This window comes from Micropterus dolomieu, linkage group LG02, assembly GCF_021292245.1.
Source record: "Micropterus dolomieu isolate WLL.071019.BEF.003 ecotype Adirondacks linkage group LG02, ASM2129224v1, whole genome shotgun sequence".
Taxonomy (NCBI): Eukaryota; Metazoa; Chordata; class Actinopteri; order Centrarchiformes; family Centrarchidae; genus Micropterus; species Micropterus dolomieu.
The window spans coordinates 28515722-28531247 of NC_060151.1; the positions used below are offsets into that span (position 1 = coordinate 28515722).

A 15526-nucleotide genomic window follows, 5' to 3' on the forward strand; every position below is an offset into this window, starting at 1 on the left:
CATACGTGGTGGCAGTGAAAGTAGCAGCAGTAGTAGTAGTAACATACGTGTTAGCAGCAGTAGTAGTAGTAACATACGTGTTAGCAGCAGTAGTAGTAGTAACATACGTGGTGGCAGTGAAAGTAGCAGCAGTAGTAGTAGTAACATACGTGTTAGCAGCAGTAGTAGTAGTAACATACGTGTTAGCAGCAGTAGTAGTAGTAACATACGTGTTAGCAGCAGTAGTATTAGTAACATACGTGTTAGCAGCAGTAGTAGTAGTAACATACGTGGTGGCAGTGAAAGTAGCAGCAGTAGTAGTAGTAACATACGTGTTAGCAGCAGTAGTAGTAGTAACATACGTGTTAGCAGCAGTAGTATTAGTAACATACGTGTTAGCAGCAGTAGTAGTAGTAACATACGTGGTGGCAGTGAAAGTAGCAGCAGTAGTAGTAGTAACATACGTGTTAGCAGCAGTAGTAGTAGTAACATACGTGGTGGCAGTGAAAGTAGCAGCAGTAGTAGTAGTAACATACGTGTTAGCAGCAGTAGTAGTAGTAACATACGTGTTAGCAGCAGTAGTAGTAGTAACATACGTGTTAGCAGCAGTAGTATTAGTAACATACGTGTTAGCAGCAGTAGTAGTAGTAACATACGTGGTGGCAGTGAAAGTAGCAGCAGTAGTAGTAGTAACATACGTGTTAGCAGCAGTAGTAGTAGTAACATACGTGGTGGCAGTGAAAGTAGCAGCAGTAGTAGTAGTAACATACGTGTTAGCAGTGAAAGTAGCAGCAGTAGTAGTAGTAACATACGTGATGGCAGTGAAAGTAGCAGCAGTAGTAGTAGTAACATACGTGTTAGCAGCAGTAGTAGTAGTAACATACGTGTTAGCAGCAGTAGTAGTAGTAACATACGTGTTAGCAGTAGTAGTAGTAGTAACATACGTGATGGCAGTGAAAGTAGCAGCAGTAGTAGTAGTAACATACGTGTTAGCAGCAGTAGTAGTAGTAACATACGTGTTAGCAGCAGTAGTAGTAGTAACATACGTGATGGCAGTGAAAGTAGCAGCAGTAGTAGTAGTAACATACGTGGTAGCAGCAGTAGTAGTAGTAACATACGTGATGGCAGTGAAAGTAGCAGCAGTAGTAGTAGTAACATACGTGGTAGCAGTGAAAGTAGCAGCAGCAGCAGTAGTAGTAGTAGTAGTAGTAACATACGTGGTAGCAGTGAAAGTAGCAGCAGCAGCAGTAGTAGTAGTAGTAGTAGTAACATACGTGGTAGCAGTTACAGTAGCAGTAGTAATAATATACGTGGTAGCAGTGAAAGTAGCAGCAGCAGTAGTAGTAGTAGTAGTAGTAGTAACATATGTGGTAGCAGTTACAGTAGCAGTAGTAGTAATATACGTGGTGGCAGCAACAATAGCAGTAGTAGTAGTAGTAGTGGTAGCAATAGAGGTAGCAGCAGTAACAGTAGCAATAATATCAGCGGCAGACGTAGTAGTAGTAATAGCAATATGCGTGGCAGCAGTAACAGCAACAGTAGTAGTAATATCAGTGGCAGCAACAGTAATATTTACATTTATTCATTTAGCTGATGCTTTTATCCAAGCGACTTAAAATTGCTATACATGTCAGAGGTCGCACGCCTCTGGAGCAACTAGGGGTTAAGTGTCTTGCTCAGGGACACAATGGTGGACAGGTCACAGTGGGAACTGTATCCAGGTCTCCCACACCAAAGGCACCACCATAATATACGTGGCAGCAACAACAGTAGTAGTAGTAATATAAGTGGCAGCAACAGTAGTAGTAATAGAAGTGGCAGCAACAGTAGTAGTAATATAAGTAGCAGCAGCAACAACAGTATTAGTAGTAATACACTGCTGTCACTTATATTACTACAACATCTGCTGCCACATATATGTCTAAGGAATGCAGTGTCTGTAGATAACAACTAGTACGAAAATGATTTCATTTTTCTTGTATTTTGGTGAATGTACTCCTTAACTGACCTCAATAGAACATCCCAGTCATATAAAACCAGTGAGACTGAATTTATTCACCAGGTGTGACTTGACCTGCATATATACTGTATTTTGATGTATATCCACACATAACGTTACCTTGCATCATGTTCCTGTAGGCGTTGTCCGTGATGGAGTAGATGTGTGGCGGCACCTCGTGGCGTTTCTTGCCCTTATACATCTCGATGATCTTTTCAGAGTAGATGGGCAGCATCTTGTAGGGGTTCACCACAACGCAGAACAGACCTGAGTACGTCTGTGGAGGGAAGAAAGACCTCGTCAGAGCAGAAAGGTGACTTTACAGTGAGCTTCCTTTATTTTTGAAACCCGCTATTTTCCTATAAAGTAGTACATTTATAATAAATGGATTTCTTTTACTTTATTTTACTTTTGTCCATTTGTATATAAATTCTGGTCAAGTGTCCAAGTTTGGTTAAAGACAGCTAGGATAGAACTTACCATAACACCACAAACTATTGTACTTGGTCATTTTACAGATAGTGTTCATTTGTTAAATACCATTTTATTAATAGGGAAAATGTTTATTTTTAAAACAAAAACATCATCAAGCTTGTGTTTAGATCACTTTAAGAATGTCATAAGGTCTCATCTTCTTTTGGAAAAGATAATTGCAGAAAGCAAAAATAAATTGGATGAATATAATAAAAAATGAAATAATATTCTATGTGTATTATAATTAATTATATGAAATCTTGTGGGGTTTTTTTCCTATCTTTTTCATATTTATTCTTCTGTCGAAATATATTTTGTAAAAGTGTTAAAACCTTTTTTTTTTTTTTTCTTTTCTCATGTATGTTCTGGGGTATGAATGTGAGCATGTATAAGCATGTAGAGTTTCTGTAGATTTTGGTCTGTAAATTATATTTCTTATTAAATAAAAATGAAAAGGAAAAGAAAAAAAAAAGGGGAAAAAAAATAAATAAATAAATGGATTTCTCCTGGAACACTGCCCTCTAAACTTCATGATGTTTCAGGAATCCCAGGTCTAGTGGGAACCTTGTGTAGGGCTGCAACTAATGATTATTTTCCTTATCGATTAATCTGTCAATTATTTTCTCGATCAATCAATTAAGTTGTCAGGTTCAGAAAATCATGAAAAATGTTGATCAGTGTTTCCCAAAGGTGACGTCCTCAAATGTCTTCTTTCTTTCACAACCCAGAAAATATTCACATTTGAGAAACTGAAACAACAGAATATGGACATTTCTTCTTTAAAAAAGGACTCAATGTGATAAACGGTGCCTTGTATGTAAATGTAAGCCAATTGTCTAGTATCATTAGATAACCTCAGGACTTCTAGAATACTTTGTGAATTGAAGTGTTGTCCTATAAAACGTTGTCAGCCACATCTTGTTTCTTCCCTTTACCTTTAACCCTCCACCTTCTGATTACATGTTCAGGTGAAAGGATGTCGTGTTGCAGTTGTTAAAGCCCTGGGCTACGTGACAGTGGCTGAATCCCAACCTTCGGACTCACAGACTCACCGACATAGAGGTGAGTTCCCAGTGAGAATGTGTGGGCTTAGGGCTGTCCCGCTGTAGTCAAGTGCATGACAGGACTTAATATTACCCACAGTTCATAGCGTTGTGACATTAAACACAGGGTCACCGGGGGAAGTCCAGCAATTAACAAACTACAAAGCAACAGTCGGTTCCTTCAGTGCGTCAGCAGTGAAGAAAGTAAAACAATTTAAATTAAAATATCCCAATTGTTTTGCCGTTTATTGTGCAGCGCTGTGCCATTATACCATTACGGGCGCTTGAGGTCTCTCGCACTTACCAGGTGACATCAGCTAAGTCTGTGAGGGTTCAGGGTTTAGGCTTTAGAGTGGAGATCAGGATTTTGGTCTTTCAGGTCCTGCCTGATTGTTTGGCCCCTCCGACTCTAGTGAGGGATTGGCCTCACCTGATTGGCCTAACCCTAACCTGGCCAGGTTCCTCTAATGATGGCTCTTTCTCTCTCTTCCTCCTAGTGTGCTGGTGCCTTTTCAGTTTTTTTGTTGGTGTGATTATTAAGTTAATCCTTTGTTCAACACTAGCTTAACATAAACAGTCCTCAACACTGACTCTGGATTTCACATATCATGCTATAGTTTTTTTTTTTTTGAGTTATCCTTAATGAACAACTTCTTTAATTAAATGTCACTATGTGGACAGTGAACCTGTAAAATGTAAAATGATCTTCTGACGTCACGGCTCCCCGATAAAGGCCAGTTCATGTGTGGTTAGTTCACACATGTCTGGAATAGCAGCAGGATAGAGAGGACAGTGGAGATTCACAATGTGTTCAATCAATCAATCGACAGAAAATGACCAACCAAAATCACCAACTATTTTGAAAATAAATAATTACATTTATTTCTAGCAAAAATGCCAAACATTCACTAGTTCTTGCTTCCTACTTATGAAGTTTTCCTGCATTTCTTTGTTTTTTGTGATAGTAAACTGAATATTTTTGTGTTTTGGACCTTTTCTCACTACTTTCTGACATTCTTTAGACCAAACAATTAATTGACCAATCGAGAAAATAATCAGCACATTAACTGACACAGAAAATAATTGTTAGACGCAATCCTAGTTCAGAGAAACTAATGTTAAATATAATATACTCATCTCTGAACCAGCAATGTAAAAAGGTGGACATTTGTGCTACATGTAGTGACCAATTCAACTTGTTATTGTCATTTCTTAAAAAACTATACATATAAATAAAACTAAAGGCCATACATACACATATACACACAAGCCTTCATGCTAAAATACGGCACAACCTCTCAAACTGTGACATTAATTAATAACATCACATTTTTGCTTGCACAAACTTCATATTGAGATTGCTATGAATCATTCAAACATATTTACTTTACATTGTGGGACTCTGGGTCACAGCTGATATTCAGAGTTCAGCGTATGAGATTTTTGTTGGCGGCTCAGATACTGTCTGCTCATATATGGACCGGAGGGACTGGTGAGCTTCATGGCAGTCTGTATTAGATACATCAGCTTGGATTTTAATTTCACATCCCGTGCCTTATTAGACCTTGTAAGACTGACTGAAAAAATAAAAATATAAGCTGTTGATCCTTCCGGTTCATCCTGAGTCTATGTAGAGAGCAGAGTGTCTGCTAACCGTCCCTAAACAAGGACTTTTCCACCTTACTGTGGAGTCAGTATAAACCTACAGGGGTTTATAAGGAGAAATAACAAGCACCGTCACCTGCTGACCTCCGCTCCAGTAGCTTCTTCTTTCTACATAGTTTTCCTTTTATTTAGGTTTACTTGTAGTTTTTTCTCTTTCCACACACAGTGTCAGTTTTTAGAAGACTTTAAGCACCTCGTTCATTTAATTTCTGAGAACACTGAGTTCATAAAACAAAGTTTGATTTTCATAACCTTCATTATTTCACTTTTAAAATAGCCTTTAAATATTTCTATTAGTATATATTTGCGTTGGTAATGTTGAATTAAATGTTAATTTATTAAAACTGGAATCTAAGGACAGTATTTTATTTTCTTACTCTGACCTCGTGTTTTCTGTTCAAAGTATTAAAAAGACATTTAGTTTTTTTATATTCAGTAGGTTTGTCATCTTAATAAATTCATTCATTTTTGGTTTCTTGATGTCTTATTCAGGGTATTTGACATTGTAGAAGCAACGAGATGCTACTTCTTGATATTCTTTATTTATTATTATTATTAGTAGTAGTAGTAGTAGTTTCTTTTATTCTTTTTAGTCTTTACCTTATTTTTCTCAAGGACTAAGGAGTAATTTTATCGGCATATTGTAAGATCTTGTTTTTTATTGTATTTGCTTGTGTATTGACAGTAAAGATAAAAGAAAATGTGGTTCAGATTAAGGTTAGAATCAGAGGCTACAGATTGCAGTATGTGAGTTTCCCTCTCAAATATAGCAGTACAAACGAGTGTGTGTGTGTGTTCCTCACATAGATCAGGCTGGAGAAGTATCTCTCTCGGAGGTTGTGGAGGACTGAGGCTTCGTTGAGGAAAGTGAGGGCGGCCATGTCCTCCACCTTGCTGAACTTGGGCGGGTTCATCTTCTGGATCTCGTCTTTGTTCACCTTCACCTTCTGGCCGTTGGAGAGCTCCACCAGCACCTGCAGCCAAAAACCCACCGTGTCATAAAGTTTTGTGACATTTACTTCATTTACAAACTTAATAAAGACGGTAGGTATTGATATCAAGCAGCTCCCCGCAGTTTCTATATGTTGGCATAGATTTTTAAAAAAGACAGAGAAAGAGAAGCAACTTGTTACTGAACAACACAAAATCTGTCAGCAAGCAAAAATTAAAACTCTGCCTGGAATATAACATTACATGTTTGAAGCCCAGTTCTGTTTGTTGCCTTTGTGATTAAAATTAGTGTGTGCCTATTTACATCTGCGTCTTCATCACCCATGACTTTGTTTGTTGTTGTTATTGTTATAAGACCATTGGTTTATTTATTTATTCATTAATCTTTAAAAAATAATTTCTCAAGTTTTACACGTTGCCCTTGTTCATATAAAGAGAAGAGCGATTAAAAATGTCTTAATTTATTTTAAATGGGGATAAATTGATGCAGTTTGTACTTTCTGTTCGTGGAGGATCATGAATAAAAAAACTGGTCCGTTCCATCGGTAGAACTATTAAAGAGTTCAAATACAAAGGGTTGAAACTCACGCGTTGTGTGTGCAGCAGCATGCAGACACAGCAGAGAATATGTGTCACTGCAGAATCATCTGATAATAATGACATCACCGGGGTGTGCATTACCTCATCACCCTTCTCCTCCTTTATGCTGGCCTGCTCGAAGCCCTCCCTCTCCGACGGCACCCACACCAGCTTCTTGGCCATCCAGTCGGCTTGCGCCACCCCGCTGTTGCGAAAGTCATTGTCCAGGAAGAGGTACTTGCCGTCGTCGGGGGCCGGGTCAGCCATGTGAGAAATATCACCGTGAGTGGTCGAATCAATCTGAGGTGATAGTTCAGCGGCGGTAGAGCTGGCGTCTGGATTGTCACTGGCGACTGGGTCGGCCTCTGGTGGGTGAATGGGAGTTGGGTTGACCTCTGACCTCGGTTTGACCTCTGGCCTGCTGAAGTTACAGACGACAGAAATCAAACACTGAACATATGAAATACAACAAGCTAAAGTCATTGGATTAAACAGTGCGCCCTCCAACGACGAGGCTGCAACAACACGTTAAAGCCTGAAAGTGAACATAGCTCTTTGTTAATTTGCTTGTTTCTTTAGCTGGTAGCGAGACATTATAAGGAAAAGTTTGACATGTTGCAAAAAAATGTTTTCTAAAGTTCGATTAGAAGGTCGATATAGAAAATATGAAGGTACAATCAGCAGACCGGATGCCTGGCAACTTCACATGACAACAAGACTCCCAGCCAAGAAATAGTTCAGCACAAAGAACAAAATAAATTGTAGTTTTTACACTTTGGCTTTGTAAACATTAAACAAACAGGATCACATGTTCATTAGTGAGGGTTAGAGGTACATTTTGTTAACTTTGGACAGAGCCAGGCTAGCTGTTTCCCCCTATTTCCAAACTTTATGCTGAGCTAATTGGCTGCTGGTGGCAGCTTGATATTTATCATACAGACATGAAGGGTATCAATCTTCTCATCTAACTCTCTGCAAAAATTATTTTGTATTTTGCAAAGTGTCAAACTATTCCTTTAAGCCCATCTTGGATTAATGCACCCAAATAGTTTGCCTTATTACCTTATTAACAAAGTGAACTAAGAAAAGTCTCGAGGGATAAGTGCTAAAGAAACTGACCTTTTAAAAGATATATTAAGTAAAAATCACGTTTGTTTTCAAATATTTATGCATAAAGAAGCAGCAATCCAAATAAAAGTTTGGAGAAAAAATTATCTTTAGTTATTATCTATCAAAAGTTGAAACCTCAAAATCAAGTCTTCTTCATCAGGACTGTGTTGGTCTGGTTGATCACGATGAACATTTTGATTCAACACTGTAACAATTTCGGATGCAAAGAGCAAAATTACACACAGCATCAAGCAGAGGAGACAAAACATTGCCAAGAAGATTTGCAAAACCCTCTTAAGTAACCGTGCAGGTATTTAAACATCTCACAGCTCTTTCTTTACGCTTCCTCACACAGAAGACTGAGAACTGACCAGGACAAAAACGAGCATCAATAAAACAGACATTAACACATCACATTTTCTCTGTTTCTTCCTCCTCCTGTGACTCAACTGCTTCCTTTGCATCCAAGTGTCACACAGATAATTTACATTTGGTTTAAGTGAGCTTCTGATAACGGCCTCGGCACATTTCCCTAAGTTTTCAATGAGCTACTTACTCACTTATCCTCGCCTCTGCTTCTTCATGCAGGTCACAAGGCTGCTTTGACCTCCCATGAAACAGCAGGCAATAAAACATGAAAAGCAGCACACAGATAAACCCTGTAATCAAACAACTGAGCTGCCATGCTGGAATGCCCATGTTTGGCTAACACTTTTGCTCCTGGTAGCCTGGTAGCCCAAAGAGGGATGCTACGGACTTAGCAGGCATACTACCTTATAAGGTGCATCCTCATGTGTCCAGCCAAGCTTACCGTTTACACCAAAATGGTGACATGTCACAAGGTGCATCCATGTGTGGAAAACCGAGCAGGTGTGTGAGCAGAGAGATTTCTGCTGTATTTACAGATAAATGTAAATTATGTGATGATTAAAATATCATCCTGGAGCTTATTTTAACTTCTTTTTAAGAATTTAAAGGATTCAGTTTGATGCAGCAGGCAACTGGTTTTGAATTAAACTTTTAAATATATATATATTATGATGTCCATTTAGCCCACTGTATTACTCTTCAACAGCATATTAACACATCCTTTCTTAATGAGGTTTGAAGACTGACACAAACAGCCTATTTCTTTCAGATGTTAACAAGCTACTTTTCCTTTAAAGAACTTTTTCTTCCAGGTCTATATTATATCATTTGCCTTTGTGAGCAATTGAACAGGTAATTTCAGCAGAACCCCCTGCATAAAAGTAGTAAAAATCCTCTTCCTGTCCCCTCCTTGGGTTTAATTTCATAGGAAGAAAAATAAAAACAATCTTTATACTCACTGTTCAGCGCTTCAGCCCTCGGTGCAGGATGGAGGCTCAACTCCAGGGGAATGACAATATCATGTCAGGTAAATGAAGTGATGATGGTGATGATGTCCTTCCTCCTCCACACTATTTAAACAGGCCCGCGACACCTGGGGGTGGAGCAGCGCCCGCGACCTGCCTCGTTTCCAAATGGGGTTAGCAGACAAGAACGACATCCACCCAGCCAATCACAGCAGGAGGAGAGGTTTTACTGCTCTGCCTTCAAATTAAAAGCTTTGAATTGTGCACAGATGTCGAGTGGTTCACCATTATCAATAGTTGATTGTGTGATTATATTTGACTGCAAGGCTGACTTGAAATTTACTCAAACAGTGAACAACAATTTTAGGTACAAGATACTTTAGATATAAAGAGATATTTTAGTGTTTCCATTTCTGTTACTTTATAATTTTACTCCACTATATTGCAGAAGGATATATTGCACTTTTTACTCCACTACTTTTATTTGGTAGCTTTAGTTAGCCTACTAGTTACTTTCCAGATTATGATTTTACAAAAGAGTAGTTTATATAATAGTCTATAAGAGGCGACATATTAATAGATTAATGCATCTGTAATAACAACAACAACAATAATAATAATAATAATAATAATATAGGCCTATATATAAGCTATATAAGCTATAATAACATTAACCTAAGCCACAAATCCATAGAACTTTATATTAAGTAGGCTACTTCTGATACTTTGTTTTACCCGAGATGTGAACCCTTTAAATTTAAATCTCTTTGAATATTGGCCCTTTAAAAAGACAGTTAGAAGCCTGTTTTACTCGAAAGCCTGTAGATAGCCTAACTAAACTTAAAATTAATAATTAAGTTATTAATTAAGTTAATTTATACTATAGGCTACTGAAAACACATTCAAACATTTGTAATGTGGGTTAAACACAGTTTTCTTAAGAGGGCGTCTCCCCTGGTTTACCCTCATGGTAAAGGTGAAAGGTTTACGCGTATGGTCTGACTCTTGTTCTCGCTGGCTTGCCGTAGTTGTCTGGTTTCTGTGGTGACCATCAACAAAAGCGCACTTCACTAATTTCACTTGCTATGATAATTGAACTCAGTCCTATTTCCGGGGTAATTAATAATTTTTTTATCTGGTGACAGTTTCTGTCCTAAAAGTGAAATGTGTGAGCCTCCGGAGGACCAGTTCTTCACCGTGTTTGACGGCTCTTCCCCGGAGGATGTGTCCCACGCCAGGCAGCTGTGGAGCTCTCTGTCTCTCCTGCCGCCGCTGGAGTCCCGGCTGGTGTCGGCAGATATCCGCCAGAGACTGCCGGTGTCCCGGCCGCAGCGCAGCGGCGCCGGAGCCAAACTCTCCGCCCTGGAGCCACCGAGCGTCCCCGCGCTCCGGCAGAGACAGGAGGAGAGACAGCGGTACGCGGCTATGGCCGACCAGAGGAGGGAGATCCTGGCTCTGCTGAGGAGGCAGCGAGAGCAGAGGATCCAGAAGGAGCTGCTCTCTGTGGACTTTAAACCGAAGGGGAAGCTCGGCAGAGAGAAAATGTTGAAGCCGCACAAAACTTCAGACTCTGAGATGGACAAGGAGCTGGTCAGACAGCTGCAGTAGGCAAAGAGCTTAAGTGACCGTGTTTGGAGCTTTATGGACAAATGCGTCAAAATAAAAATTCATTATAATGATTAAACACTTAATTGACCTGCGTAATGTAAAGCAGATTAAGTTAGGCATATGTTGTTTCCACAGAGGAGAAACTCTCAGCAAAGTCTGGTTAGGCTTTCCCTGCTTAATGCTATTTTAACTGTAATGTGGACCAGAGATGATCAAGTGAATGCTGCAGCCCTGCTTATCGTGTCAACATGCAAAGCACTGATACTGTTGTTAACAGGCTGATGCTAAGCAGGTAGACTATAACGTTTCCCATATCAACACGCTTATATGAACATTTGCTAATTAGCATTAAATACACATGAGCGGTGATGGTGCAGTGGATAAGACACATGCCTTTGGTGTGAGAGACCTGGGTTCAATTCCCCGTTGTGTCCCTGAGCAAGACACTTTACCCCTAGTTGCTCCAGAGGCGTGCGTGACCTCTGACATGTATAGCCATTGTAAGTTGCTTTGGATAAAAGCGTCAGCTAAATGAAAATGTACATTAAAGTTTACTGATGATGGCCAATGTTATCAGGATGTGCCACTTTTAAAGGCTCTGCACACACACAGGTGTTTTCAATTACATCAGCTGATAAGATATAGTCAGGAGGAGCTGTGCTTATTCGTGCTGGATCGCTGTCATTTTCTGGGACATTTAATGGAACAGGGCCATTGTTTATGAAACACAAAAACAACAGTAACAACTTGTTTCACCTGTGCTTTTTCTGCAATAACAAGTCAGGATGTCTGCTATTAAAAAAAAGTCTGTTAGGCCTATGTGATCTCAACAAGCTTGGATTTAGGAGAATGATAACAGGGCATAGGCGGAGGGGAGGTCAGGACCTACCCCGTCTGAGGGTTGTCCCCTCCTTAAAAGATGTAAAACAAAAATGGCAAAAAGTCCCCCACTCCACTGGCTGCTTCCCACCTTTACCTCACCTACAAACACAGAGTCCTGCATTGATTTGCTTCAGTAGTTGTAGAACTGCAATAAGAAGCTGTTTTATTCAATTTAAACATCAGATGAAGTGATTAGTTTCTCATTAACACAGATGATGTTGAGTCATTAATGAATTAGTTCTGATTAAAAAAATTATAACACATGTATTTTTCCATGAATCCACCACAACTAACACGGTGATAAGCCTGTGTGTGAACTGATGTTAGGGTAATATTTTAGATCTACCGTTGTGTTTTGCTCAACATGATGTAAGAGACGAAACCTAAAATAATATGTGGAGGACGCAAGATAATTTAATAATTATAATATGGCCGTGTGGTGAACCTATTTAGACAACTAAAATGACAGAGAAAAGAAAAACTGACATAAGTAAGTACAAAAAATTACCATTTTAAAGCAATTTGTTTACATTATGGTTTCCACGCTAGCAGTAAGACTTTCCTCTGTGTACACATATTATAGTACAGTTTGGGCTGTGTTATTTATGTCCCCTTCAGCAATTGCTCTTGAGAAAAAAAGCTTATTGATTGTGGGAATTTGCTGCTTTCCTTTTTCTTACATTAAATATATTTTGGTCTGGACTACATCTCAGGCAGGTGACCAGTCCATCACAGGGTTAGAAACTTCATCAAAATAGCTTCAACTTAATTATATTTGTGTCATTTAGACCTGGAATTTACTTTGCTCTCAGAATCTTAATGTTTAAATCACTATCATTTGTTTTTTAAGTTCTGACTGCAAAATTTCAACCTGTCTTTTTTTACATCACAGGCATAAGAGAGCACTTTTATTCTATATTATTTATGTAAGATTGAATTGTCTGGTTGCATTACATGTCTGATTCTGTTGCCAACACCGGTGTCAGCTGGAGCCAGTACACAGTAGTTTGCTTCAGACAGCATTACATAAGGTGAAGTGAAGCCCGTGTGGATATTTAAATTCCAAATATCCAGTGGAGAAGGCCCAACCATAATAGGATAAGAAGAGGCCTGCTGACTGTTGACTTTAGCTAATTTGGTTAAAGTTTTCAAAGCACAAAGAGCACACTGAACCCTGTCGTCTGTAAACGCTCCCTGACCTCTCAAACCTCAAGTATCCGTGTAATTCATCCTTAAGTAGCTTTAAAGTGATCCTCCACCTCAAATGTATCTTCAGTATCAACAATCCACTTCAGTGTTGGCTGTAAGAACTTTATATTTTCCATACTGTTGAAGAATAGCATGTGATTAAAAGGTAACTTAGGTATTTTTTAACCTGGAACATTGTGGAAAGGATGCCTACAGAGAGAGAGACCTTTTTATAAAGAGTATGATGCTTTTTGTTACCCTTTAGTATCCTTTCATCTGTTCAAATATTATTGTCAATTTTTATATTTTATATTTATGACTGCTATATGACTAGTACTTCCTCTATCTTTATCTTGCACCAAAACACCAAAGCAAATTATGTGTAAACCTACTTGGCAATAACAGTCACTAAATCGCTCTCATCAAAGCCACCAGACTCCATTGATAAAAACAGCAATTTTATCTTGTATAACATGAGAGTTGCTGGTCTACTGATGCCTTGGACAGTTAGTTAGTTTGTGTTACTGTGTGACTTTGGTGATTTTAACCATTTAAAAAAACCCAAAGTCACACAATAACACTAAGTAACTGATCAAGGCAGCGGGAGACCAGAGAGGTAAAATTACTATTTTTGTCAAGGGAGTTTGGTGGCTTTGATCAGAGCGCTATAGCAACTGTTTCTGGTTATTAAACAAAAATGATCTTACTCTTTTACAAAAAGTCTATCTCCGTAGGGATCCTTTCTATAATGTTGTCAGACAGTCTGAGCCTGGCAGTGGAAAAAACAAGCACTTTAGTGGACACACTTTGACGGGGCGCAAGGATAACTTTGCAGCTCTGTTTCACTGCTGCCAACTGCAGTACTGTAAAAAGTAAAAAGGTCCCAAATAGTCACATAGACACAAAAACATGGGATCCAGGTTAAGAATAATACCAAAGGTACCCTTTAACTTGAGCAGAAGAATATTCATCCATATGTCTTATGTGCAAACATAAGACAGTTTAGAACATAGTGATGAAACTGACAAACAGCAGGAAAAGTGGATTGTTGTTCTATGTTCTGGATAAAGGTTTTACAGCCATCTTGAACGCAAAGTTTGCAGTGTGCATTAAAATAGAAGCTGTCATCAGGAAAGAGAAAAAGTGTCCAAACATCCAGAGAAACTTCTTAAATTGCATCTAACATAAAGCACTTCTGTGTTTATTTGTATGTTCAAGATTTCAGAATCAGAATCCGCTTTATTGCCAAGTAGGTTTAGACATACAAATAATTTGCTTTGGTGTTTTGGTGTAAGATAAAGATAGAGGAAGTACTAGTCATATAGCAGTCCTAAATATAAAATATAAAAATTGACAATAAGATATGAACAGATGAAAGGATATTAAAGGATTTGTATGCTAGCTGTTAAATTAAAATATTCACATGGGATTTACATGTGCAAATAATGTACAGTATAGCCTACTGTACTGTAAGGGAAAGAATGAATGTTCACTAACAAGTGTCTATCCAAAATCTGATATACAATATGTTATTCCTCTGTGCCATAATTGCTTCATTGTTGTCTGCAGCCATTCTAAATCCTAATGTCATCATGCTAACATGCTCACAATGACAATGTTATCATGCTGATATTTAGTAGACAATATTTAGGCCCTGTTTAGCATGCTAACATTTACTAATTAGCTCTAAAAACAAAGCTGAAAAGTCAACCTGCTGAGGCGCTAGAGGAATAGTTCTCTAGCGCCACCAAAGTCTGGACTGACAGACTGGCTGAAAAACACATTAGTGAACCAAAGCCCCCCCCCCCCACACACACACACACACAGACACACACAGACACACACAGACACACAGACACACACACACACACACACACACACACACACACACACACACACACACACACACTGTATTTTATTTTGATTTAATCCCACATACACTGCCCTGCTGCTGGAAACACTTACTGGAGCATCAAATGTGGATCACAGTAATCCACACACTTCTGATGGTCATTTCCAACGGGGTTAAGGGATCTGTGGAGATTTCTTAAATATGTTAATATTTTTATGCATGACAGTTAGTCTTAATTCTTAGAATAAGAGCAAAGTAATATAATAATAATCTTAAGATCTTGATACATTTGAGACCAATAAACATACTGCTCATGTATACTTGGCCAGGTTTTCACATATGCAGTGTTGAAAGATGGTGTAATGAAAACAATTTGCCATGAGATGTCAGTAAAAACTCATCTATCGACTTCACTTGCTCTAACCTTGGCGTGTGTGAGTAGATGTTAATACCACCAGAAGGCAAAGATTCTTAACTGCACAAAGAAAAGGGTGGGTAAACTGAATTTAAGTTGTTTACCTTCCACTACAATCTGTGTGCTCCTGAGCTGAACCCCAACTGTCCTTACCCAAATAATTCACCATGAAATCCAGAAACTTTCCGGCTGTGTTGGTGTCTGATATCGGAGTCCAGCATACATCTCTTCTCTCAGGGGTTGGAAACAGATCGCTGTAATATCTCCACGCCAGCTGTTGCTCGCTCAGTTTGCTGCACTTCATCACAGCTCATATGAGAGATGGAGCTCTAAGGGAGTATTATGGTCAGCGGGAACTGATGTTGCTGATATTTAACTGACATTTCTGAGAGCCTCGTGAGACTTTACAGTCTGATACAGAGCTGATCACATGAGCGTTCAGCTGCA

The 15526-nt window shown here is 38.9% G+C and overlaps 2 protein-coding genes and 1 long non-coding RNA gene across 3 annotated transcripts; 2 read left to right on the forward strand and 1 right to left on the reverse strand.

Moving 5' to 3' along the window:
* The first annotated feature begins 2123 nt into the window (after window positions 1–2123).
* Window positions 2124–6414, forward strand: LOC123964070. The gene is made up of 3 exons (XR_006823329.1): window positions 2124–2291; window positions 3421–3514; window positions 5968–6414. It is a non-coding gene; the product is annotated as an uncharacterized LOC123964070 (long non-coding RNA).
* On the reverse strand, window positions 5820–9184 carry LOC123964060 (myosin-11-like). The gene is made up of 3 exons (XM_046041176.1): window positions 9129–9184; window positions 6793–7111; window positions 5820–6134 (listed from the first exon to the last, which is right to left on the reverse strand). Exons 2-3 carry the CDS (start codon window positions 6955–6957, stop codon window positions 5892–5894), a joined length of 408 nt encoding a protein of 135 aa, XP_045897132.1. The 5' UTR covers window positions 6958–7111; window positions 9129–9184; the 3' UTR covers window positions 5820–5891.
* Window positions 9185–10162: 978 nt separating this feature from the next.
* Window positions 10163–11122, forward strand: hoatz (HOATZ cilia and flagella associated protein). The gene has a single exon (XM_046041585.1). The coding sequence runs from the start codon at window positions 10299–10301 to the stop codon at window positions 10740–10742; it is 444 nt and encodes a 147-aa protein (XP_045897541.1). The 5' UTR covers window positions 10163–10298; the 3' UTR covers window positions 10743–11122.
* Window positions 11123–15526: the final 4404 nt, after the last annotated feature.

Excerpts from the sequence above, each read along its gene's own strand:
- LOC123964060 (XM_046041176.1), bottom strand. The coding sequence starts at position 6,957 with ATGGCTGACCCGGCCCCCGACGACGGCAAGTACCTCTTCCTGGACAAT. Across the intron at positions 6,135-6,792 it reads AGGAGGAGAAGGGTGATGAG|GTGCTGGTGGAGCTCTCCAA; the intron begins GTAATGCACACC and ends TTTTGGCTGCAG.
- hoatz (XM_046041585.1), top strand. The coding sequence starts at position 10,299 with ATGTGTGAGCCTCCGGAGGACCAGTTCTTCACCGTGTTTGACGGCTCT.